Consider the following 18227-nt stretch of genomic DNA (forward strand, 5'->3'; position numbering starts at 1 on the left):
TACACGGTGTGTGTGACAGGAGGGCAGCAGTGATGTGTGTTACACGGTGTGTGACAGCGGAGGGCGGCAGTGATGTGTGTGATACACGGTGTATGCGATCATGGACGGTGTGTGTGACATGCCTTGATAATCTCCTCAGAACCACAAGCCGCTGTGTACAGACATCAGTTCACCTGGAATCACAGACCACCAATGGTTAAAGCAGGGGGCTAAAGAGAAGACGGCGGGACGCTGGTGGAGATGACTCCTAACCTCCTGGATCAGGTGAGTACCGCAGTGTCCATAAAAGAGGCATACAAGAGGACGGCTCTGCTTTTATGTGTAGCATTCAGAGGTGACACGAGATTATGGCCACCATCACGGAGGCAGAACAGTCACTGATCGCGGAGGCGTCATACCAGCTGCCTGCACAAGGCCTCTGTAGTGTCCTACGTACATTCGTGGCACAGACAGGATGACGCCTCCATAGAGCGCCCCTCCCCCGCACAAATCAAAATCATTTCAGAAAATCCAGACACGGGTACGTGAAGGGTGGACAGTCCCGTGGCCGGCCGGATCTACCTGGATCCTGGCCACAGTGATCGCTTTTCTTCCAATACTCCCGAGTGTCGGCTGAGTCGCCACCACAGACGTGTGGAGGTAATAACAAATTATAACACAACGCGAAAACAAGCCTGAAATAAATAGGAAAAGGCGACATTCACATTTACAGATCCCGTCCTGGAATTACAAAGCCTGGAGGGGCCATTGGACCTGAGAAAGTTGGGTGACGAGCAGTGAGGCCGAGAGTCATCATCCCACTTTCCTGAACATATTGGACTTGATATGTATCAATACATTCAGGGGTCTGAGAAAGTGGCAGACATACTGAGTGTCCCCCAGCTTTCTCAATGACACATTTCACTTCAAATACAGCAGGACGCCCCTCCATCACCAAACAGGATCCTGGGAAAGATAAAGATGATCATTAGAGAACTTCTATTAGCAGCAGCCATGTTATTTCCTTAGCTCCAGATCACTGTATACATGGCTTTCAGGGGTCTGGGAAAGTAAGGCGACAGTAGCCACATTCCTAAGCCATGAGCTCTGGGAAGTCAGCTTTGCTGACTGGAGGGACAGGTGAGTTCTTCCCCAGTTTCTCGCTCCCCAGGGCTGAGTGCCTCCTTCCAGGAGATGTTCTGTGAGACCTCGACCTCATATAGTTTCCTCCAGAATGAGTCCAGCTTTCCGGCGTGGACCCTCTGGTGTCGCACCAGGGTAGAGTGCTGGGTAAAGCTTTTTCCGCACTGGGAGCAGATGTAGGGCCGGAAGCCAGTATGGATCTGCTGGTGGGCCTTCAGGTTGGAGATCTTGCTGAATCCCTTGTGGCATACGTCGCAGGTGTACGGTTTCTCCCCCGTGTGAATTTTCTGGTGGCCCGTTAGGTGGGAATGTTCGCTGAAGGACTTCCCGCACTCTGAGCACTTGTAGGGGCGCTCGCCCGTGTGCGTGCGGATGTGGTTGCTGAGGTGACCTTTCTGGCTGAATGTCTTTTCGCAGTGCGCACAATGGTAGGGTCGTGCCCCCGAGTGCTTGCGCCGGTGCCGCACCAGGCTGGAGTGCTGGCTGAAGCACAGGTCGCACTCCGGGCACTTGTAGGGTTTCTCCCCTGTGTGGATCCTCTGGTGGACGATGAGGTTGGAGTTCTCACTGAAGCTCTTCTCACACATGCCGCACTTGTAACGCTTCTCGCCAGAGTGAACGCGAAGGTGAACGGTGAGGTGGGAGTTCTCGCTGAAGCTTTTGCTGCACTCTGAGCACTTAAAGGGGCGCTCCCCGGTGTGGATCCGGCGATGCGCCTTTAAGTGGGAGTTCCTGGTGAAGCCCTTGCCACACTCAGTGCAGCGGTAACGCTTCTCCCCCATCAGCATCAGTCGCTGCTTGCTGTGGATGCTGTAGTTCTCGTAGAAGCCACGGTCGAACTCGCTGCGCGCCGGCCGCTCCCTCATCAGGAGGGCAGGGTGCGTCAGGCTGCTCAGATACTTCTCAAACTCCAGGGCTTTCTCTAGAGAGTATTCCTGGGGCCTGTTCAGAGTCGTGGCGGAGAAGAGAAAGGCGTCGTCACCATTGGGGCTGATCGAAGGGGTGGAGCAGAGCAGCTTTGTGGGGTCTCTGGGGGTCTGATCCTCAGTCAACCTGTCCCGGGTCAACCCTGGAGGCAAAAAAGGCAAAGGGGTATTACAAAAGGTAAAGCCTCTGACATCTTCATACTAAAAGCCCCTGCAGCTCTAAAGTATATACAGAACTGTGGCACTATTGTTCTGCTGCAGGCACATCCAGAGCTTCGCTCCTAATTACACACCAAGCAGCTTTTCCAGTCATACTCTAGTTACATCCAGAGCTGCAATCAAAATTCTGTTTTCTTTATGCAAACTGAAATTTCCCTTCCGTCCCTGCTGGTTGGAAAAAGTGTTGTGTGATGTCAGCTGCCACGAGTCACATGATTCTCCACCCCCCCCCCCCCCCCGACAAAGCTGATGTGTTACTGATGACGTCACTCACGCGGGGCAGGATCAGGAAGCTCCGTGTCATCTTGGGACAGGCGCCCGGTCTCTGGGTTCTGCGCTGCTGCGTCTATGTGCTGCTCATCCTCTACGTCCTCCTGTTTCACGACAGCCACGAGATCGTCAGGAGCCGGTGATGTGGCTGATAACAGAAAGCAGAAGACGGTTCATGCAAAGGACAAGTAAAGCGCTCAGGCACAAGCTACACACAGAGCAACTAGACCACAGTCCCGCACTACACACAGAGAGCAACTAGACCACAGTCCCGCACTACACACAGAGCAACTGGACCACAGTCCCGCACTACACACAGAGCAACTGGACCACAGTCCCGCACTACACACAGAGCAACTGGACCACAGTCCCGCACTACACACAGAGCAACTGGACCACAGTCCCGCACTACACACAGAGCAACTGGACCACAGTCCCGCACTACACACAGAGCAACTGGACCACAGTCCCGCACTACACACAGAGCAACTGGACCACAGTCCCGCACTACACACAGAGCAACTGGACCACAGTCCCGCACTACACACAGAGCAACTGGACCACAGTCCCGCACTACACACAGAGCAACTGGACCACAGTCCCGCACTACACACAGAGCAACTGGACCACAGTCCCGCACTACACACAGAGAGCAACTGGACCACAGTCCCGCACTACACACAGAGAGCAACTAGACCACAGTCCCGCACTACACACAGAGAGCAACTAGACCACAGTCCCGCACTACACACAGAGAGCAACTAGACCACAGTCCCGCACTACACACAGAGCAACTGGACCACAGTCCCGCACTACACACAGAGCAACTGGACCACAGTCCCGCACTACACACAGAGCAACTGGACCACAGTCCCGCACTACACACAGAGCAACTGGACCACAGTCCCGCACTACACACAGAGCAACTGGACCACAGTCCCGCACTACACACAGAGCAACTGGACCACAGTCCCGCACTACACACAGAGCAACTGGACCACAGTCCCGCACTACACACAGAGCAACTGGACCACAGTCCCGCACTACACACAGAGCAACTGGACCACAGTCCCGCACTACACACAGAGCAACTGGACCACAGTCCCGCACTACACACAGAGCAACTGGACCACAGTCCCGCACTACACAGAGAGCAACTGGACCACAGTCCCGCACTACACAGAGCAACTGGACCACAGTCCCGCACTACACACAGAGAGCAACTGGACCACAGTCCCGCACTACACACAGCAACTAGACCACAGTCCCGCACTACACACAGAGAGCAACTAGACCACAGTACCGCACTACACACAGAGAGCAACTAGACCACAGTCCCGCACTACACACAGAGAGCAACTAGACCACAGTCCCGCACTACACAAGAGAGCAACTGGACCACAGTCCCGCACTACACAGAGAGCAACTGGACCACAGTCCCGCACTACACAGAGAGCAACTGGACCACAGTCCCGCACTACACAGAGAGCAACTAGACCACAGTCCCGCACGCACACCGTAATAGTGTAAGGCATCATCAAACAACTCTGGGTCTGCCCTTGTGGAACTGCAATCAAGGAGTGATCGTTTGTGGGTGACCGCTGCTATGTAAGAATGTGGGGAAAGGGACCACCAACATATAGGGAGGGAATGGGTCACAAGAGACAGTATTGACAGCGACAGGAGAATCATGTAGGGAACTCATTCCCTGCGTGCTTCCATCAGGACAATGCAATGCGATCGAGTTCTGATGGTCTCTATGGAGACACCCGGCCGCAAGATGGTTGCGAGGTCCTTTGGGGTCATGCAGGTAAGGTGGTTTGTGAGAGCCTGCTGAGGAGCAGCATCTGATGCCTCCTTCCCTGCCTGTCCGATGCTTCTCGGATACTCCGCAGTGCAGCATCAGATCAGCGATCTGACACTATACAGTCATGTCCCAGCCTGGGACAATGTAAAAATCGTACGGAAATCAAGAAATAAGCTGCCTTACCAATTTTACCACACATGGAACGGTAAGAAAGAAAGAAAAAAAAAAAAAAAAAAAAAAAAGCAATTCCTGAATTGCTGGTTTTTGTTCATTCTGTCTCCCAAAATTGGAATAGAAGGCGATCAAAAAGCGGCATGTGCCCGAAAATGGTACTAATAAAAACGTCAGCTCGTCCCGCAAAAAAATAAGACCTCACATGACTGTTAGCCGAAATATGGAAAAATTATAGCTCTCAAAATGTGGTGATGCAAAAACTATTTTTTGCAATAAAAAGAGTCTTTTAGTGTGTGACAGCTGCCAAACATAAAAACCCGATATAAATCTGGTATCGCTGTAAACCCACCGACCAGAAAAATAAAGTCACCTAATCACTTATACCGCACAAGGAACACGTAAAACAAACAAACAATACAAATTCTTCACATGCTGTTGATTTTTTCATTCTGCCTCCCAAAGATCGCAGTGATGCTCAGCGTATATTTATCCTGCGCTCTATGCTGAGCACTTAGGCTAGTTTCACACAAGGGTTCGGCAAGGCTGCGTAGTTCCTCCGTGAAGCTCCGCCCACTGTCACACCTCTGTATGCAGCCTGCGTACTTATCTTTAACATCTTCTTGTGACGCCGTCCTCCTGCTTGCATTGTCACTGCCCGCTCCTGCGCAGGAATACTTCTCTGCCCTGTTGAGGGCAGAGCAAAGTACTGCAGTGCGCAGGTGCCAGGAAAGGGCAGAGAAGCCCAGCGCCTGCGCACTGCTGTACTTTGCTCTGCCCTCAACAGGGCAGGAAAGTATTCCTGCGCAGGAGCGGGGAGTGACAATGCAAGCAGGAGGACAGCGTCACAAGAAGATGGGAGGTGCCGGACCAGGACCTGCGACACCCATCGGACCGCCCCCGGGTGAGTATAATAAAACACTTCTCATCTTGCAGGTCGGATTGGGGGTTTATCTACAGCATTTTAGAATGTAAGATAAGCCCTGAAAGGCAGCGGCGCATCTTATTATAACAGCCAAAACAGGTGCACTAACTTCTGTTTAGCACTTGGGGGTTCAAGGTGCTCAATACACTTTTAGAAGTTCCATGGGGGTCTAGTTTCCAAAATAGGGTCACTTGTGGGGGTTTTCCACTGTTTAGGCACATCAGGGGCTTTGCAAACGCGACATGGTGTCCGCTATTTATGCCAGCAAATTTTACATTCAAAAAGTGAAATGACGCTCCGTCCCTTCCGAGCCCTGCCGTTCTCTCAAACAGTAGTATTCCCCGACATATTGGGTATCAGCGTACTCAGGAGAAGTTACAAAACAAAACGTATGGTCCATTTTCTCCTGCTACTATTTTGTGAAAGAAAAGTAAATTTTTTTTTTGTGCGTGTTTTCACATTCCAAAAATTCCTGTGAAGCCCCTGAAGGGTTAATAAACTTCTTGAATCTGGTTTTGAGCACCTTGAGGGGTGCAGTTTTTAGAATGGTGTCATCTTTGGGTATTTTCTGTCATATAGATTTCGAGTATCCGGGCATGTACACTTCAAAATAGCAGACCGTCAATCCAAAGAAACGTTTCAGGGTCCATCTAGTCCGCCCGGGAACCGCTAAAATTTTCACGGATTCGTGAAAAAAAACGGATCCAACGGACGACCGTCAGTCAACATCCACCACTAATGCAAGTCTATGAGGGAAAAAAGCGGATCCGCCAAAAAAAGGGGTGGATCCGTTTTTTTTTTCCACAAACTGGCGGATTTTGACTGACGTAAAAAAACGGAAGTGTGAAACACACCTTACCACTAACATATAAGTACAATATGTCATGAGAAAACAAATCTCAGAATCAATGGAATCCATGAAACCGTTCCAGAGTTATGATCTCGAAGTGAAAAGTGGTCAAAATTGTAAAAATTGGCCCGGTCAGGAAGGTGAACACAGACTTCAGGGTGAAGGGGTTAAAAGACTAATAGGACAATTATAGAGGACAAAGAAAAGGCTAAGATGTTATACAGGCATATCATCCGTGTTCACCAATGACCTGACCTCACCACCTGATAGAACTAGTTCTAACAGAAGAAAAAGTACGCCCGCCTCTGAGCAAAGTAAACAATGACAAATCCCCCGGCCCAGATGGCATTCATCACGGATACTCAGGGAGCTGAGATCAGTAATTGACAGACCGCTGTATCTCACATTCTTAGATTCTCTTGTAACAGGGGTGGTGCTATAGGACTGGAGGATGGCTCACGTGGTACTGCTATTTAAGAAAGGCAAGAAGGTGGGTCCAGGCAACTAATGTCCGGTAAGCCTGACATCAGTAGTGTGACATATATGAGGGCAGTATAAGAAATGACATGCAGAGATATATACAGAGGACAACTGACAACCAGCACGGATTCATGAAGGATAAGTCATGTCTGACAACGTGTTGTGTTTCTATGAGGTCAGCGGAGATCTGGATGCTGGTAATGCAGCTGATGTGATTTATCTTGACTTTATAAAGGCATCTGATCCTGTACCACATAACAGCCTTATAGTGAAGCTCCAGAAGCAAGAACTGGGAGAAACTATATGTAGATGGGTAAGGATCTGGCAAAATGACAGGAAACAAAGTCGTTATAAATGGTACGTTCTGTAAATGGGATATAGTCTGCAGTGGGAACCGCAGGGAATCTGTACCGGGAACAGTGGGGACCGCAGGGATCTCGTCATGACTGTTGTCAGGTATTCCGGGACCAAGGGCTCCATTCCCTGTTCCTACCGCTAGGGGCACCCCAGCTCACCCTGTTCCCCAGATTACTTCTGATGGTGAAGATGCTGGGGCCACGTACCTTGTCTTCATTCCTGAACCCACCCTCAGTCTGTTCCCTTCCCTCACCAAGGGAAGTGGGGAATACCAACCAGACTAACAAGGTAATATGAGCAGGGATAAAGGAAAATACCAATCATACAAATATACACACACACACACACAACAGAGGTAAATGCTGGGGAGTGGTGGATTGGGAAAAACCAGAAGTAGGAGGAGAAGGATGGGGATCAGCACACAAAACCGTGCAACAGTCTCAGATAAATCCAAACGCCTTCTCAAAACAACCATCACAAACCACCATCTCCTAAACCTTGCAGCATAATCTATCTCTGACAATGAGTGTAGGCAGGGCCCAGATTATATAGGAGATGGTAGTGGCTAACAGTGCACAGCTGAGAACCTTAATGAAGGAAAGCTTCCAGGAGTTCAAAACTGAGCAGATTAACCCCTGCACTGCTAGAAGAAACCAGCACCATTTAATATGAAGGTGAAGTGCTTCTAATCAGTGCAAGAGTAGGAGAAATAAGACGCTGTGGTCTTCTGACATCTCTGTAGTGGTAAACCCGTGACTAATCTGAATCGAGAGCAGTGGGGACGGCAAGGATCTGTACTGGGAGCAGTGGGGACGGCAAGGATCTGTACTGGGAGCAGTGGGGACGGCAAGGATCTGTACTGGGAGCAGTGGGGACCACAGGTATCGGTACAGGGACTGATTCTTTTTAATCTCTTTATTAATGACTGTGTGGATGGGTTTGAGAGTAAAGCGTCAGTCCTATTCTTTGCTAACGACACCAAACTATGTAGGATACTAAAATCTGACCCCAACATTACAATATGATCCAGATAAGATGCCTGTATGGGTGAACCCTGGCAAATGAGATTAATGTAGATAAGTGTAGAGTAATGCACCGAGAACGGAGTAATCCAACAGCTGCATATACATTAGACGGGAGAATACTCAGGACTACAGAACAGGAGAAGGACGAGGGATTCTCATTACAAGTAAGCTGAGCAGCAGTGCTCAATGTCAGGCAGCAGCCGCAAAAGCAAACAAGATTTTAGGGTGTATAAGAGATAAAATCCTGCGATCCCAATGTATTGTTACCCCTTCATAAATCACTGGTGAGGCCACATCTAGAATATGGGATCCAGTTTTTGGCTCCCTGTTTTAATAAGGATATTCAGAAGTTAGAGACAGTTCAAAGGCGGCAACTAGATTATTACACGGGACGGAGGCCTCACCTATATTACACAGGATGGAAGGCCTCTCCTATATTACAAGGGACGGAGGGCCTCTCCTATATTACACAGGATGGAGGCCTCTCCTATATTACACAGGATGGAAGGCCTCTCCTATATTACACAGGATGGAAGGCCTCTCCTATATTACACGGGACGGAGGGCCTCTCCTATATTACACGGGACGGAGGGCCTCTCATATATTACACGGGACGGAGGGCCTCTCCTATATTACACGGGACGGAGGGCCTCTCCTATATTACACGGGACGGAGGGCCTCTCCTATATTACACGGGACGGAGGGCCTCTCCTATATTACACGGGACGGAGGGCCTCTCCTATATTACAAGGGACGGAGGGCCTCTCCTATATTACACAGGATGGAGGCCTCGCCTATATTACACGGGATGGAAGGCATCTTCTATGATGAGATGTGGGAAAAGTTGGGCTTGTTTAGTTTAGAAATGAGATCTCTTCTGAGACTTTTTTTTAATGTATAACTATGTGTGGTCAGCACAATGGACGGCACAGGACGACTTCCTTCCAAAGACCATGCAGTCAGACTGTGAAGGCCGACCACAGGAGGTAGTAATGGCCGACACTATAACAGCCTTTATACGAGCACTAGAGGATTTCCACAGAACATTGTGGGTTATGAATAATTTAGAGACAACATGTATAATTGGTGTAGAAAGGTTGAACTCGATGGACCACCACGATGCAGGGAGGGAATGGGTCAGGTGACCACCATGAAGTAGGGAGAGAAGTAATAGGGGCAGAAGACCAGTTAGACACCAAAGGACTGGAGACCAGGGACACTGCTCACCTTGATCCCTGGAGTCCGTCTCGGAGTGATACACGTCATTCTCCTGTTTGACTTTCATCGGACGTTCCAGTTTTCGTGCTCGACTTCCTGCAAGATACCGTCGGGTCAGACGACACAACAGAACAGTCGCTGTGCCATCCTAAAGCTAGCTCCTCAAGCCCACATCACCCGCTGAGCCCGATTATGAGAAAACGGTCACACGAGCCGCACATATGGACCTGACCTCGGATAGGTTGTCCCCTTGACGCCTCTTTTCCCGGGACGATTTCCTCAAGGTCATGGCGTTGTATTTTTAACAGTATGTCCGGGATGAGGACGCCAGCACCTGTGAGTGCGACACGAGACATGAAGAGGTCACACAGCCGCGGCAGCCACGATGTCCACAATGTCTCCACCACCGAGCACTATACACTGACCGTGCGCCGATACGGCTCGCACTCACTTGTTGACGACTTGCCGCGCTCACGATCTCCGGACTTCTCGATCTTCACCAGCAGATTTGGGTTCAGGATCCTGTAACCTGGAAGCAGGAAGGAACATGAGGCTGCGGACGGAGCTCTGGATGTAACTAGAGTATAAGACGTGAGAATTCCATGCAGCCTTGGATGTGAATAATGACTGGACGCAGATCGGGATGTCACTAGAGTCTAAGCCACAATGCAGTCATCGATGGGACGGCAGAATAAGTCGTGAACGCAGCTGTGGGTGTAACCAGTGGGATCTACTTGCTACTCTAGATGGGACTTCTTCTCTCGTCACCTACAGAATGTCAGAAAAAGCTGGGACCATAGCTAGAACTGTCACTGGTGGAAACAACAGTCTGCAGCTCTGGATGTGACTGGAGTTCCAAAGTGGTAAATTCAACTTAACATGTGACAATAGGAAAAAAGCCGCGACCCTTCTACATGGAAGAGGCAGAACATGAGGCATGGACACAACCGGACTGAGAACCAATCGTCCATGAAAAGCATCACAGCAGCTTCAGATCACCGTGGGTTTTCCAAAAACTGATTGTGCTGTGTGAACTGGAGGCTAAAGTCATAAAAGATTAAATGCTCCTGTATATGCAGGGAATACGAAGGCGGACACGATCCGTGCAGGGCAAGAGACTGCGGACAACACGGACACCGCCGACACGTCTCATCTGTGCGCAGAATGCTCAGCGGTGAGGAATGTGTGTGGAAGTAACACGGGCATCACATATATATATATATATATATATATATATATATATATATATATATACACACCCCCCCTACTACAGTCATGGCCAAGTGTCTTACTGCTCTGTAACTATTTCAGTGATGCTATCACAATTCCCCGTTTTTTTTTTTTATACACCGGTTTATTTTCTTTTTACCTATTGGAAAAACACAAAAAAAGGCAAATTGGACATAATTTCACACAAAACCCCAAAAATTGGTGGGACAGAATTGTTGGCACCCTCCTTAATACTTGGTCGCCCCCTTTTGAATAAATAACTACAATCCATCGCTTCCCATTACCATCCACAAGCTTCTTGCTCCTCTCAGCCGGGATCTTGGACGTCTCTTCTTACAATCTGCTCCTGGCCTCGTATTTCGCCTTCTCACAACACCAATTTTAAGATCTCTCCACAGGTGATCACTGGGATTTAGAACCTGACTCAGTGCTGCCACTTCAGAGCTCTCCAGCGATTGTTTCCATCCATTTCTGGGGGCTTCTTGAAGTGTGTTTGGGGTCATTGTCCTGCTTGAAGACCCATGATCTGGGACACACTCAGCTTTCTGACACTGGTCACTACATTGTGATCCAAAATCCTTTGGTAATCTTCAGATTTCATGACGCCTTGCACATAGTGAAGGCACACAGTGCCAGAGACAGGAAAAAAAAAAAAAAAAACCCATTATATCTGTGTCACTCCATCATACCTGACCGTAGGTACTGTGTTCTTTTCTTTGTAGTACTCAGTCCATTTTCTCTAATCAGTAGAATGATGTGCTTCACCAAAAGGCTCCATCTTGGTCTCATCTGTCCACAAGACGCATTCCCTGAAGGATTTGGTCTTACCCACGTACATTTTGGCATATTGCAGTCAAGCTGTTTTTATCTCTGTGTCAGCAATGGGGTCCTCCGGGGTCTCCTGCCACAGAGTTTCATCTCATTCACATGTGGAGGGATAATTCGTGCAGACACTGAGGCACCCCGAGCTTGGATTTATCTGCACCTTGATTGGGGCTTAGCTACCGTCCTGCGTTACAGCCCATCATCAATTATGGACTGCAAACTTCTTGATTATGTTGCTCACTATGGACAAAGGAACATCAAGATCTCAGGAGATGGACTTGTAACCTTGAGATTGTTGATATTGTTCCAAGAATTGTGGTTCTCCAGTCCTCTTCTCCTCTTTCTGTTCTCCATGCCTAGTGTGGCACACACAGACACACAATACAAAGAGTGAGTCAAATTCTTGCTTTTTTTTTTTTTTTTATCTGGTTTCAGGTGTGATTTTCATATTGCTCACACCTGTTACTTGCCACAGGTGAGTGTGAATGAGCATCAAAGGCTGGAAACAAAGTTGTTTACCCAAAATTTTGGAAGGGTGCCAACAATTTTTTGTCCGGCTCATTTTTGGGGTTTTGTGTGAAATTTTGTCTAATTTGCCCTTTTTTTTCCCCTGTTTATTTTGCATTGTTCCAAAATACACAAAGGAAATAAACGCGAGCATAACAAAACACGGGGAATTGTGATAATGTTCTGGGAGAAATGCTGCATTTTCTGGAACAATTTCAAGGGTGACATCACTTTCAGCCAAGTGGGTGTGTGTATTTATAGGTGTATGTATATATATTATACACACAGTCGCTATTGGTCTAGGATCAGTTTTGTGGGTTTTTCCTCATTAGGATTTTACCAACATTTTTCTACTTTGACTGAGATCAGGAGGCTCAGACATAGGTATAAGGGGGGAGGGGGAAGGCATTCTTGGTTACACCATGGTGAAAGAGTATCCCAGACACTCAGTAGGTGACAGTCCATCACGCCTGTGAACTCCTTGTTGGATCCCTGCCTCAATCGCCGGAGGCCCTGAATCCTCCGTGCTCAGATCTTCAGGCAGTTGCCCGCGACACAGGGCAGAGCCGACTACTGCACCTTCCTTCTGGAGCTACTAAGAAATGAACTTAACCTGCAGCTGTTTACGTGACTGAAGAACAGACACTGTGTGTGCAGCTCTGGGTGTGACTAGAGGATAACACTTGAAGAAACAGGAGTAAAACAACAGGGACAGCAGGAGCTGTGCGGTCAAGGGGGTGCAGTGTGAAGGGTTAATACTAAAATCAGAGCTGAAGTTTCACTTCTCCATTTTTCCTGAAGGTTTCGTTTCTCTGTTTTTGTTGCTGTAAGATAAATTTTGTAATTGGGTAAAAGTTCAAACTGTCATGAAACCAGACTGTTCCCATCAGGTGCAAGATAAGGGAACCGGGGGTGTAGAACTCTGAAGAATATGAAGAATATGCCATTATACTACTTTCCATGCTGTTCGGATAGAGACATATATGAAGTTTCCGGTTTTCTTGCAATATTATTGGCTTATAAAGTGAAATGATGCTATTGGTAGTTGAGAACTTTGCATAATTAAGCAAAAGATTATAAAAGTAGTGACTAAAATAAAGGGGACTGGTGATCTGTCTCGATCCTCCCGTACAGAGACCCCAGTCTCCGTGTGGTCATTGGAGTTGCTAGCAACACTCTGTGGATTAATTAGGACATCACTGGCTCAACCATGAAGGGTTAATTTAGCCCTCCCTCAATAGCTCCCCCGACAGCAGTGCTCGGTAGCCTCCAAAGAGGGAGCTGTCGGCCTCACCCAGATCCTGCAGGACGCGGTGGATCTCCTTCATGGCGTTCCTGTACAGTTCTCGCTGCCACTCCTCCATCACGTCCCAATCCTCCTCCTCAAAGCAAGCGGCCACGTCGTGAAATGTCACAGTCACCTGAAGAGACCAGAAAAGATGAAACGCAGGTAGACGAGGAACCACAAGTCACAGAATACTCATCCTCCATTACCACCATGGCAGAGAGCGAGTCACATGTCCTCTTCTCCGGAAACGTCTCCATCATCGTCCGGAGTCATCTGTGAATAGATTAGAATGTCACCTCCTATAAGAAGCCGCCCCCCTCCCCCTGCAAAGGGCCGCCCCCCGGGGTCTCCCCCCTCCCCCTGCAAAGGGCCGCCCCCCGGGGTCTCCCCCCTCCCCCTGCAAAGGGCCGCCCCCCGGGGTCTCCCCCCTCCCCCTGCAAAGGGCTGCCCCCCGGGGTCTCCCCCCTGCAAAGGGCCACCCCCCGGGGTCTCCCCCCTGCAAAGGGCCACCCCCCGGGGTCTCCCCCCTGCAAAGGGCCACCCCCCGGGGTCTCCCCCCTACAAAGGGCCAACCCCCGGGGTCTCCCCCCTCCCCCTGCAAAGGGCCACCCCCTGGGGTCTCCCCTCTCCCCCTACAAAGGGCCACCCCCCGGGGTCTCCCCCCTCCCCCTGCAAAGGGCCGCCCCCCGGGGTCTCCCCCCTACAAAGGGCCACCCCCCGGGGTCTCCCCTCTCCCCCTACAAAGGGCCACCCCCCGGGGTCTCCCCTCTCCCCCTACAAAGGGCCACCCCCCGGGGTCTCCCCCCTACAAAGGGCCACCCCCCGGGGTCTCCCCTCTCCCCCTACAAAGGGCCACCCCCCGGGGTCTCCCCTCTCCCCCTACAAAGGGCCACCCCCCGGGGTCTCCCCCCTACAAAGGGCCACCCCCCGGGGTCTCCCCCCTCCCCCTGCAAAGGGCCACCCCCCGGGGTCTCCCCTCTCCCCCTACAAAGGGCCACCCCCCGGGGTCTCCCCTCTCCCCCTACAAAGGGCCACCCCCCGGGGTCTCCCCTCTCCCCCTACAAAGGGCCACCCCCCGGGGTCTCCCCCTGCAAAGGGCCACCCCCCGGGGTCTCCCCCCTCCCCCTGCAAAGGGCCACCCCCCGGGGTCTCCCCCTGCAAAGGGCCACCCCCCGGGGTCTCCCCCCTCCCCCTGCAAAGGGCCACCCCCCGGGGTCTCCCCCCTCCTCCTGCAAAGGGCCACCCCCCGGGGTCTCCTCTCTCTATACCGGGCCGCCCCCCGGGGTCTCCTCTCCCCATACCGGGCCGTCCCCCGGGGTCTCCTCTCTCTATACCGGGCCGCCCCCCGGGGTCTCCTCTCCCCATACCGGGCCGTCCCCCGGGGTCTCCTCTCTCTATACCGGGCCGCCCCCCGGGGTCTCCTCTCCCCATACCGGGCCGTCCCCCGGGTCTCCTCTCCCCTCCTCCGGTCTCCCCTCTGAGCTCTCATCCGGCCGCTTGGGCTCCAGCTCTTGTTCTCGTTCACATAAACTCGGAAGCGGAAATGCCAGATCACTCGGCGCCTGCGCACTGATGATAAGAAGCTGTTCGTAGATCACGTGACTGCCCTCAATGTCTGCAGGGTGTGGGGCGTGGTCTGTGTAAACCCCGCCCATACCTTATCCTGCCGGCAGCGGTTCAGTCCCCCGGGCGGCCGCCGCGTGTTGTCGGTGCAGTCTGTAGGGCAGTGTGTGCGCAGCCCGGCGCGCTGTCAGCAGGAGGGTGTATGAGGACAGCGCCCTCCTCAGGCCGTCACGGTGGATGGTTGTGTCAGGTGTGCAGTGTGAACAGCGCCTTATGCTGTCGAGACTTTCACACTTCGGTTATTCCGATATTTCGCCCTGTTTAACCCTTTCCCTGCAGCTTGTCACGATTCGTCCTGTCCTCGAGGCTCTGGCTCTACGCCGTGATCGTCGTCCGGACGGCGCCTCAGGTTCGCGCCTCACGTTTATGAGATTCCTCCGCAGCGTCGGCGCGCACGGATGACGCCTACGAGATTCCTCCGCAGCGTCGGCGCGCACGGATGACGCCTACGAGATTCCTCCGCAGCGTCGGCGCGCACGGATGACGCCTACGAGATTCCTCCGCAGCGTCGGCGCACACGGATGACGCCTACGAGATTCCTCCGCAGCGTCGGCGCGCACGGATGACGCCTACGAGATTCCTCCGCAGCGTCGGCGCGCACGGATGACGCCTACGAGATTCCTCCGCAGCGTCGGCGCGCACGGATGACGCCTACGAGATTCCTCCGCAGCGTCGGCGCGCACGGATGACGCCTACGAGATTCCTCCGCAGCGTCGGCGCGCACGGATGACGCCTACGAGATTCCTCCGCAGCGTCAGCGCGCACGGATGACGCCTACGAGATTCCTCCGCAGCGTTGGCGCGCATGGATGACACCTACGAGATTCCTCCGCATCAGCGCGCACGGATGACGCCTACGAGATTCCTCCGCAGCGTTGGCGCGCATGGATGACACCTACGAGATTCCTCCGCATCAGCGCGCACGGATGACGCCTACGAGATTCCTCCGCAGCGTTGGCGCGCACGGATGACACCTACGAGATTCCTCCGCATCAGCGCGCACGGATGACGCCTACGAGATTCCTCCGCAGCGTTGGCGCGCACGGATGACGCCAAGGTGCAGGAGCTCTAGGGGGAGGGAAGGCGCTCTCCCGGTGTACAGTGGCTCTAGGGGGAAGGGAGGGCGCTCTCCCGGTGTACAGTGGCTCTAGGGGGAAGGGAGGGCGCTCTCCCGGTGTACAGTGGCTCTAGGGGGAAGGGAGGGCGCTCTCCCGGTGTACAGTGGCTCTAGGGGGAGGGAAGGCGCTCTCCCGGTGTACAGTGGCTCTAGGGGAAGGGAGGGCGCTCTTCCGGTGTACAGTGGCTCTAGGGGAAGGGAGGGCGCTCTCCCGGTGTACAGTGGCTCTAGGGGGAAGGGAGGGCGCTCTCCCGGTGTACAGTGGCTCTAGGGGAAGGGAGGGCGCTCTCCCGGTGTACAGTGGCTCTAGAGGAAGGGAGGGCGCTCTCCCGGTGTACAGTGGCTCTAGGGGGAAGGGAGGGCGCTCTCCCGGTGTACAGTGGCTCTAGGGGAAGGGAGGGCGCTCTCCCGGTGTACAGTGGCTCTAGGGGAAGGGAGGGCGCTCTCCCGGTGTACAGTGGCTCTAGGGGAAGGGAGGGCGCTCTCCCGGTGTACAGTGGCTCTAGGGGAAGGGAGGGCGCTCTCCCGGTGTACAGTGGCTCTAGAGGAAGGGAGGGCGCTCTCCCGGTGTACAGTGGCTCTAGGGGAAGGGAGGGCGCTCTCCCGGTGTACAGTGGCTCTAGGGGAAGGGAGGGCGCTCTCCCGGTGTACAGTGGCTCTAGAGGAAGGGAGGGCGCTCTCCCGGTGTACAGTGGCTCTAGGGGAAGGGAGGGCGCTCTCCCGGTGTACAGTGGCTCTAGGGGAAGGGAGGGCGCTCTCCCGGTGTACAGTGGCTCTAGAGGAAGGGAGGGCGCTCTCCCGGTGTACAGTGGCTCTAGGGGCAGGGAGGGCGCTCTCCCGGTGTACAGTGGCTCTAGGGGAAGGGAGGGCGCTCTCCCGGTGTACAGTGGCTCTAGGGGGAAGGGAGGGCGCTCTCCCGGTGTACAGTGGCTCTAGGGGAAGGGAGGGCGCTCTTCCGGTGTATAGTGGCTCTAGGGGGAAGGGAGGGCGCTCTCCCGGTGTACAGTGGCTCTAGGGGGAAGGGAGGGCGCTCTCCCAGAGGGCCGCACTGTTCTCCTGCAGCCGGGGTCTAATCCCTCTAGGGACAGCGATGTCTGCACAACGCTGCAGAATATGATGGCGCTATAGAAGATGTACTATGTCATGTGTGACATCGGGCCTCAGAATTTCCTGTATATGACTGCAGAGTGTCACACAGGACACAGTGCAGTGTGCACAGACCCCAGGGGTTACTTTATTTACAGTGCCTTGCGAAAGTATTCAGCCCCCCTGGAACTTTTCATCCTTTTCCCACATATCGTGCTTCAAACATAAAGATACCAAATGTAAATTTTTGGTGAAGAATCAACAACAAGTGGGACACAATTGTGAAGTTGAATGAAATTTATTGGTTATTTTACATTTTTGTGGAAATTGAAAAACTGAAAAGTGGGGCGTGCAATATTATTCAGCCCCTATAACTTAATACTTTGTTGCGCCACCTTTTTGCTGTGATTACAGCTGCAGTCGCTTGGGGTTTGTCTCTATCAGTTTTGTACATCGAGAGACTGAAATTCTCGCCCACTCTTCCTTGGCAAACAGCTCGAGCTCAGTGAGGTTGGATGGAGATCGTTTGTGAACAGCAGTTTTCAGCTCTTTCCACAGATTCTCGGTTGGATTCAGGTCTGGACTGTGACTTGGCCATTGTAACACCTGGATACGTTTATTTGTGAACCATTCCATTGTAGATTTTGCTTTATGTTTGGGATCATTGTCTTGTTGGAAGACAAATCTCCGTCCCAGTCTCAGGTCTTTTGCAGACTCCAACAGGTTTTCTTCAAGAATGGTCCTGTATTTGGCTCCATCCATCTTCCCATCAATTTTAACCCTCTTCCCTGTTCCTGCTGAAGAAAAGCAGGTCCAAACCATGATGCTGCCGCCACCATGTTTGACAGTGGGGATGGTGTGTTCAGGGTGATGAGCTCTGTTGCCTTTACGCCAAACATATCGTTTGGCATTGTTGCCAAAAAGTTCGATTTTGGTTTCATCTGACCAGAGCACCTTCTTCCACATGTTTGGTGTCTCCCAGGTGGCTTGTTGCAAACTTTAAATTTCACATTTTTTCATGGATATGTTTGAGAAATGGCTTTCTTCTTGCCACTCTTCCATAAAGGCCAGATTTGTGCAGTGTACGACTGATTGTTGTCCTATGGACAGACTGTCCCACCTCAGCTGTAGATCTCTGCAGGTCATCCAGAGTGATCATGGGCCTATTGGCCTCATCTCTGA

The 18227-nt window shown here is 52.1% G+C and overlaps 1 protein-coding gene across 2 annotated transcripts; it reads right to left on the minus strand.

Moving 5' to 3' along the window:
• Positions 1 to 298: 298 nt before the first annotated feature.
• Positions 299 to 15327, minus strand: LOC141065388 (uncharacterized). Of its 2 annotated transcripts, none has more exons than XM_073557855.1 (8): positions 14654 to 15327; positions 13427 to 13493; positions 13227 to 13353; positions 9822 to 9899; positions 9603 to 9704; positions 9380 to 9466; positions 2542 to 2685; positions 299 to 2191 (listed from the first exon to the last, which is right to left on the minus strand). In XM_073557855.1, exons 2-8 carry the CDS (start codon positions 13478 to 13480, stop codon positions 1095 to 1097), a joined length of 1689 nt encoding a protein of 562 aa, XP_073413956.1. In that variant the 5' UTR covers positions 13481 to 13493; positions 14654 to 15327; the 3' UTR covers positions 299 to 1094. The 2 variants fall into 2 exon arrangements, with proteins under 2 accessions (XP_073413956.1, XP_073413957.1); XM_073557856.1 differs by lacking the exon at positions 14654 to 15327 and adding an exon at positions 14522 to 14557.
• Positions 15328 to 18227: the final 2900 nt, after the last annotated feature.

This window comes from Dendrobates tinctorius, unplaced genomic scaffold (genome assembly GCF_039654945.1).
Source record: "Dendrobates tinctorius isolate UK_male_01 unplaced genomic scaffold, ASM3965494v1 ptg000251l, whole genome shotgun sequence".
Taxonomy (NCBI): Eukaryota; Metazoa; Chordata; class Amphibia; order Anura; family Dendrobatidae; genus Dendrobates; species Dendrobates tinctorius.

Coding starts and splice junctions, on each gene's coding strand:
- LOC141065388 (XM_073557855.1), bottom strand. CDS start 13,480: ATGATGGAGACGTTTCCGGAGAAGAGGACATGTGACTCGCTCTCTGCC. Junction 9,900..13,226: donor CCGCGTCCTGCAGGATCTGG/GTGAGGCCGACA, acceptor TCCTGCTTCCAG/GTTACAGGATCCTGAACCCA. Junction 9,467..9,602: donor AAGGGGACAACCTATCCGAG/GTCAGGTCCATA, acceptor GGTATCTTGCAG/GAAGTCGAGCACGAAAACTG.